The sequence below is a fragment of the Aquarana catesbeiana genome, linkage group LG04, assembly GCF_042186555.1.
Source record: "Aquarana catesbeiana isolate 2022-GZ linkage group LG04, ASM4218655v1, whole genome shotgun sequence".
Lineage (NCBI taxonomy): Eukaryota > Metazoa > Chordata > Amphibia > Anura > Ranidae > Aquarana > Aquarana catesbeiana.
In genome coordinates this window covers 319862067-319870755 of record NC_133327.1, presented here as the reverse complement: position 1 = coordinate 319870755, position 8689 = coordinate 319862067, and the positions used below count along the sequence as shown (strand labels likewise).

General features: G+C 48.6%; 1 protein-coding gene across 1 annotated transcript in view; it reads left to right on the top strand.

Moving 5' to 3' along the window:
- The first annotated feature begins 3515 nt into the window (after nucleotides 1-3515).
- The window catches only part of ELOVL4 (ELOVL fatty acid elongase 4), a 46460-nt gene continuing 41286 nt past the window's right edge, over nucleotides 3516-8689 (top strand). Inside the window, exon 1 of the mRNA XM_073626850.1 lies at nucleotides 3516-3796. Coding sequence (XP_073482951.1) covers nucleotides 3727-3796 — 70 coding nt within the window. The 5' untranslated portion in view covers nucleotides 3516-3726. The remainder of the gene's footprint in view (nucleotides 3797-8689) is intronic.

Below are 8689 nucleotides of genomic sequence, written 5' to 3'. Positions count from 1 at the left end.
GTACATAATTTCCAGGTCCTATATAGGCTTCTCTTACAGTCACTCCACTTGTGTTTGGCAATTTAGAGGGGACCATATAAAAGTCCACCAAGCACCCCTCGCTTCTCCCGATGAAGCTGCTTGGACAGGGAAATGTATATAGCCTCTGGTCACCAGTCCCCATGATAATGTTCATCATTTTGCATTGACCCAGGAAATACCACCTCCTTGTTTACTTACAGGTTTGTCACACACACAGCAATGGGGTTTGGTTTCAGGGGTCAGGTTTACTAGATGTACACTATATTACCAAATGTATTGGGACACCTGCCTTTACACGCACATGAACTTTAATGGCATCCCAGTCATGGTCTGTAGGGTTCAATATTGAGTTGGCCCACCCTATGCAGCTATAACAGCTTCAACTCTTCTGGGAAGGCTGTCCACAAGGTTTAGGAGTGTGTCTATGGAAGTGTTTGGCCATTCTTCCAGAAGCGCATTTGTGAGGTTAGGCACTGATGTGGATGAGATACCTTAAGAGTCCCCTTCACTGGAACTAAGGGGCCAGGCCCAACCCCTGAAAAACAACCCCAAACCATAATCCCCCCTCCACCAAATGATTTGGACCAGTGCACAAAGCAAGGCCCATAAAGACTTAGATGAGCGAGTTTGGGGTGGGGGAACTAACCTCAGCCCAATAGAACACCTTTGGGATGAATTTGAGTGGAGACTACGAGCCAGCTCGTCCACATCAGTGCCTGACCTCACAAATGCACTTCTGGAAGAATGGTCAAACATTCCCATGGACACACTCCTAAACCTTGTGGACAGCCTTCCCAGAAGGGTTGAAGCTGTTATAGCTGCAAAGGGTGGGTCAACTCAATATTGAACCCTATGGATTAAGACTGGGATGCCATTAAAGTTAATGTAAAGGCAGGCGTCACAATACTTTTGGTAATATAGAATTGGATTTGCAAACTGATTGTCGGGTGTCATTAACTTAACATACACTCTGCAATCGCTTCGCATAAACGGTGCTCTCAACAGAATTGTCAATCCAACAAATGCATAGTTGCCAACAGTCCTGATTTGCCTGGGACATTTGCGGAATTCAGACCCATGTCCCGGTCTGAGCCTGTCCTGGGCAGAAACCTGGAAAATAGGCTTTGTCCCTGGCAGGGGCAGACTGGGCCAGGGGGTCTGATCCTCCATAAAAAAGCCTATGCGGTGTGAGCATTGTTGGCAAAAAGGTGTCCCCCCGGGCTACCCACATAGTAAGCTGGGTGGGCTGGGAATCGGGACTGGGTGTCAGGAAAGGTTTCACTTGCTGGTGGCACTGCCAGTTTTTTGGGCCGCAGTACTGATGTCCACCAGCGGGTGTCTCCTAGCAATCTGGAGCCGACATCATCTCCTGCAATCAGGCGTCACCTGAGACTGATTGCAGGAGAAGTGTATTTATACCCGGCAAGCACTCACACACTTGCCTTGGTATTGTCCTTGAGCCCTGACATATACCTGTGATCCTGTGATCCTGAACCTGTATTGGAACAGGTTCCTGTCCCTCCTGTGATCCTGTACCCCTGCAGCCTGATCCCTTCCACCTTCTCCCTGTCCTGTCTTGCTCCTTGCCCCCATCTGCTGATCTCCCTTATATGGCCCTGGCCTGGCTACAATTACGATTCTGGTATTCCCTGTCTGCTGTATACACTAGTTTAGATTGTTGTTCTTTGTGGGTCACTGGTTGTTGATTTGTTTTACACTGTTTGGTATTGGAGGTGCGTTTATATATGTGTTCACTTATCTTAATAAACTACATTACTTTTTCACCTTACATACGTTTTGGTTCACTCTGTTGCAGGCCACACAGTTCTGGTCACACCTGTTTATGACACTGGGTTACATAGTTACATAGTTAGATAATAGGTGAGGTTGAAAAAAGACACAAGTCCATCAAGTCCAACCTATGTGTGTGATTATATGTTGTGGTCGTTCAGGTGCTTATCTAATAGTTTTTTCAAACTATTGATGCTCCCCGCTGAATCCACCACCTGTTGAAGGGAATTCCACATCTCTGCCGCTCTTACAGTAAAGAACCCTCTATGCAGTCTAAGGTTAAACCTCTTTTCTTCTAATCTTAATGAGTGGCCACATGTCTTATTAAACTCTCTTCCACGGAAAAGTTTTATTCCTATTGTGGGCAGGCCTGGATTTACTCCCTTTGCCACCCCAAGGCTGGGCCCTTCAATGCCGCCCCCCCCCCCCCCCCCCCCCACACACACACACACCACCAGAAAGAGCCCTCAGACATAATATGGTCAAAGACTGCAGACATGATACAAGAGATGGTCAGAGACTGCAATCATAGTACAGGAGTATGAACAGCGATCTGTCATCTCCCCTAGACAGTCCCCTCCCCCTTCAGTTAGAACACAGAGAGGGAACACAGTTAACCCCTTGATTGCCCCCAAGTGTTAATCCCTTCCCTGCCATTGACATTTACACAGTAATCAGTGCATTTTTATAGCACTGATCGCTGTATAATTGTCAATGGTCCCAAAAAATGTGTCAAAAGTGTTCAATGTGTCCACCATAATGTTGCAGTCCCAATAAAAATCGCAGATCACCGCCATTACTAGTAAAAAAAAAAAATAATAATAAAAATGCAATAAATCTATCCTCTATTTTGTAGACGCTATAAACTTTTGCGCAAACCAATCAATATACGCTTATTGTGATTTTTATTACCAAAAATATGTAGAAGAAAAAATTGTTTTTTTTTTTTTTAAAAATGGGGTTATTTATTATAGCAAAAAGTACAAAATATTGTGTTTTTTCAAAATTGTCGCTCTTTTTTTGTTTATAGTGCAGAAAAAAACCACAGAGGCGATCAAATACCACCAAAAGAAAGCTCTATTTGTGGTGGGAAAAGGACGTCAATTTTGTTTGGGTGCAATGTCGCATGACTGTGCAATTGTCAGTTAAAGCGACGCAGTGCCGTATTGCAAAAAATGGCCTGGTCATTCAGCAGCCAAATCTTCAGGGGCTGAAGTGGTTAATAAAAAGTTTGTAAACAAAAGACAATTAAAAAAATAAATAAAAAAAAAAATTTTTTTTTTTTTAATTTTTGGTATTTTCTCATATATATATATATATATATATATATATTCAAAAAAATGATATAAATGTAATTTGTGTACAGTGTCGCATGACCACACAATTGCCACTTAAAGCGGCACAGTGCTGAATAGCAAAAAATACCCTGGTCATGAAGGGGGGTAAAACCTTCTGGAAGACAAGTGGTTAAATAGAATAAGCCTTTACTAGGAATTAGGAGTGAAATGAAGGCAGCCTGGCTAAGCTGATGAACAATGTCCTCCTTCCTATGGAAGTATTGTCTTCTGAGCACTGCAGCAAACATCACATCCCACCCCCCTTCTCTATACCCCTCCATGATGAGCCCATAGCCCCTTCATTAACATACCAGACACGCCCACACACCAACCATTGGCTGCTGTAGTGACTGGGAGGTTGAGCACCGAATGCGGCTGTAACCTGGGTAACCGCGTCACGTGTGCGCGCCGAGCTGTCATTTGGAGGAGAGGTGGCGCAGTTGTTCTCCGCCATCATCCTCGGTTTTTTTTGTTGTCACCCGGCTGTCCAGTCACGCCATGCCAGGATCTGCCCTCGTGGTATAGATAGGATTAGTGGGTAGAGCTGGTCGCTGTACTGCTGGATAGAGGAGGCAGGATGCTGAGCACGGTGTCCGAGCTGATCAATGACACGCTGCGGCTGTACACTTGGAGCCTGAGCATCGCAGGTAAGAATGTACATGGGGGCCTGAGAGCTCATCTGTTCTTCATCCTTCCCTCCGATCTCCTGTGCCCATCCCTTATCTGTACAGGCTTCCATGTCACCTCTGTGTATACCACCACTGCCCATCACTGGGCTCTGATACCTGATCTTCACTCACCACTCCTTTGTCATCCCCGGGTACACAGCGCTCCTTTTTTCTTTTGTTAGAAATGAAGATGGTATCAGATGTCAGAAATACAGGATTATGCATTGAATAGTATGGATGGAATATTCTAGACATGCCAACTCTAAGCTGTAGGACATTTGGTCCTCCTGGGCTCCTCATTTCTTCATGGTAGGCCTTCATGCTGCATTCCCAGGGGAATTGTGATTGTTCTGTCCCGGGGGGCCTTCAAGTGGGGGCACAGCAATCACCAATTCTACTTTATAGATCTATACAGCGATCAGTCTTCACTTTATGACCACCCACTCTAACTGCTCAAGGTATGGACTCCACTAGACCTCTGAAGGCACCAAGCCACCCATAGAAGATCCTTTATAGCAGCGCTCTCCAAACTGCAGGCCAGACGCAGGTCTTTCCTTGCCTTTGTCTGGCCCATGGAGCACTATACCATCTACTGACACCAACAATGGAGCACTATACCATCTACTGACACCAACAATGGAGCACTATACCATCTACTGACACCAACAATGGAGCACTATACCATCCACTGACACCAACAATGGAGCACTATACCATCCACTGACACCAACAATGGAGCACTATACCATCCACTGACACCAACAATGGAGCACTATACCATCCACTGACACCAACAATGGAGCACTATACCATCCACTGACACCAACAATGGAGCACTATACCATCCACTGACACCAACAATGGAGCACTATACCATCCACTGACATCAACAATGGGGCACTATTCCATCCACTGACACCAACAATGGAGCACTATACCATCTACTGACACCAACAATGGAGCACTATACCATCCACTGACACCAACAATGGAGCACTATACCATCCACTGACACCAACAATGGAGCACTATACCATCCACTGACACCAACAATGGAGCACTATACCATCCACTGACACCAACAATGGAGCACTATACCATCCACTGACACCAACAATGGAGCACTATACCATCCACTGACACCAACAATGGAGCACTATACCATCCACTGACACCAACAATGGAGCACTATACCATCCACTGACACCAACAATGGAGCACTATACCATCCACTGACATCAACAATGGGGCACTATTCCATCCACTGACACCAACAATGGAGCGCTATTCCATCCACTGGTACCAACAATGGGGCGCTGTTCCTCCCACTGGTACCAACAATGGGGCGCTGTTCCTCCCACTGGTACCAACAATGGGGCGCTGTTCCTCCCACTAGTACCAACAATGGGGCGCTGTTCCTCCCACTGGTACCAACAATGGGGCGCTGTTCCTCCCACTGGTACCAACAATGGGGCGCTGTTCCTCCCACTGGTACCAACAATGGGGCGCTGTTCCTCCCACTGGTACCAACAATGGGGCGCTGTTCCTCCCACTGGTACCAACAATGGGGCGCTGTTCCTCCCACTGGTACCAACAATGGGGCGCTGTTCCTCCCACTGGTACCAACAATGGGGCGCTGTTCCTCCCACTGGTACCAACAATGGGGTGCTGTTCCTCCCACTGGTACCAACAATGGGGCGTTCCTCCCACTGACACCAACAATGGGGCGCCATTCCTCCCACTGATATAAACGATGGAACACTGTTCGTCCCACTATTACCAGTGATAGGGCATTATTTCTCCTACTGACTACTGTCATTTTTTAATGTCAATATCTTGTTCCCACTGTAGCTGGGGCATTTTCTACTCCCACTGGCCACAGTCCAGCCCCCCTAAAGTCTAAAGCACACTACACAAGCCCTCGGTTTAGACAGTTTGGAGACCCCTGCTTTAAAGTCATATTGAAGATATAGTTCTTTAAATAACAAACATGTTTTGCACAGAGCAGCCCCTCCGTCTCTTCTGGAATCCTTCACCGGCGCTCCTGGCTCCTCCTCTTCTCCGACTGCTCCCATAGCAAGTTGATTGCTATGGGGGCACTTGTGCTTGCTTGCTACCAAGTGTCCGTAAGGGCTCATTTTACACTTGCTTCAAAATGTGGCATTGGACACATTTTTTTTAAAGTGGGCAATCGATCAGGTCCACCTGTCTGTTTTTCAGGTGGACCTGATTCTTCTGTAGAGCGGCGGCTTTCCTTCGGATTGCCCCATAGATGAGAGCAAGTTGTGTCTGTGTCCGCTCTGCATAACAGAGCAGACACCGACCTGTCAACCACCTGCTCAACGGGGTTTAGCAGAGAGATCCACCGTTGAGCAAGAGGATCCTGCTTCACGGAGGTGCCCATGTGAAAGGGCTCGAAAGCATCAGTTACTACCCCATGTTGCTTTCTTGGCGCTTCAAAGGGTCTCCAAAGCCTCCATAGAAGTCTATGTCAACGCTCGCTTACAGCACCTGGCGCTTTTGAGGGGCCTTATTCAGCTTTAGCTTCACTTTGTTTTGAAGATATGGCAGGTATGAGATATCCCAGGATGCACTGGGAAACCAACAAGAGAACCAGAAATACTTCATCAGCAGTCACTTCCAGTTCACGTGTCTCTATTCTGGAAGTGTCTGGTGTAGATGTCACATCTGGTGTGGAGCAGCAGGAAGGTGAGCGGGGTCCGGACTGGAGCGGAGCAACTAGCAGATGGCACACGTGGTGTGCAAAGTGGGAACGCTACAGCGGAAGGTGACGGGGAATGGCGAGTGAGAACTTTTCGGCAGGGGACCACAGCAGGAGAAACTAGCAGATGTCACACATGGTGCACAGAATTGGAGATATATTTTGGGAGGTGAGCAGGGAATGGAGAGAGAGGAGGAACAGAAAACCAGAGGATCAGCAGAGCTGGGGGCTACTACTGAGTAAGGGATCAGCAGAAGGGGGGTCACTACTGAGTGGGGGATCAGCAGAGCTGAGGGTTACTACTGGGCGGGGGATCAGCAAAGCTGGGGGTTACTACTGAGCGGGGGATCAGCAGAGCTGGGGGCTACTACTGAGCGGGGGATCAGCAGAGCTGGGGGCTACTACTGAGCGGGGGATCAGCAGAGCTGGGGGCTACTACTGAGCGGGGGATCAGCAGAGCTGGGGGCTACTACTGAGCGGGGGATCAGCAGAGCTGGGGGCTACTACTGAGCGGGGGATCAGCAGAGCTGGGGGCTACTACTGAGCGGGGGATCAGCAGAGCTGGGGGCTACTACTGAGCGGGGGATCAGCAGAGCTGGGGGTTACTACTGAGCGGGGGATCAGCAGAGCTGGGGGTTACTACTGAGCGGGGGATCAGCAGAGCTGGGGGCTACTACTGAGCGGGGGATCAGCAGAGCTGGGGGCTACTACTGAGCGGGGGATCAGCAGAGCTGGGGGCTACTACTGAGCGGGGGATCAGCAGAGCTGGGGGCTACTACTGAGCGGGGGATCAGCAGAGCTGGGGGCTACTACTGAGCGGGGGATCAGCAGAGCTGGGGGCTACTACTGAGCGGGGGATCAGCAGAGCTGGGGGCTACTACTGAGCGGGGGATCAGCAGAGCTGGGGGCTACTACTGAGCGGGGGATCAGCAGAGCTGGGGGTTACTACTGAGCGGGGGATCAGCAGAGCTGGGGGTTACTACTGAGCGGGGGATCAGCAGAGCTGGGGGTTACTACTGAGCGGGGGATCAGCAGAGCTGGGGGTTACTACTGAGCGGGGGATCAGCAGAGCTGGGGGTTACTACTGAGCGGGGGATCAGCAGAGCTGGGGGTTACTACTGAGCGGGGGATCAGCAGAGCTGGGGGTTACTACTGAGCGGGGGATCAGCAGAGCTGAGGGCTACTACTGACATAGGGGTTACTACTGAGCGGGGGATCAGCAGAGCTGGGGGTTACTACTGAGCGGGGATCAGCTAAGCTGGGGGTTACTACTAAGCGGGGGATCAGCAGAGCTGGGGGTTACTACTGAGCGGGGGATCAGCAGAGCTGGGGGTTATTACTAAGTGGGGCATCAGCAAAGCTTGGAGTACTACTGAGCAGGGGATCTGCTAAAGAGGGTACTAATAAGTTGGGGATCTGTTGAACAGGGGTACTAATGAGCTGGGGTTCTACTGGACCCCTTTTAAAACAACCCCTTTTAAAACAACTAGAAAAGGAACATTAAAGCTTCATTAAAGTTTCAAAACACATCATAAAAGCATGTTGAAGCAGTAGGTGTTTTAATATATGTTAAAGTTGAAGCAAGTGTAAACAAGCCCTAAGACACACAGAACAGTGCTCTGCCCTGCCCCCTGCTCCCTCCTAAATAGCTGTGGTTGACAGCAGCGGGAGTCCTCTCAGCCAATGAGGAGGCAGAGACCTGGGAGGGCAGCTGCTCTTGTGCACATCGCTGGATCGCGATTGGGCTCCGGTAAGTATTGTGGGGAGATGCATACTGAAGGTTTTTAGCCTTCATACATAGGCTTAGTGCTTTCAGAGGTTTAGTGGAGTCCATACCTTGACTAGTTACAGTGGGTGGTCATAATGTTAAGGCTGATTGGTGTGTATACAGTCAGGTCCATAAATATTGGGACATCGACACAATTCTAATCTTTTTGGCTCTATACACAACCACAATGGATTTTAAATGAAACAAACAAGATGTGCTTTAACTGCAGACTTTCAGCTTTAATTTTAGGGTATTTACATCCAAATCAGGTGAACGGTGTAGGAATTACAACAGTTTGTATATGTTAGTCCCACTTTTTAAGGGACCAAAAGTAATGGGACAATTGGCTGCTCAGCTGTTCCATGGCCAGGTGTGTGTTATT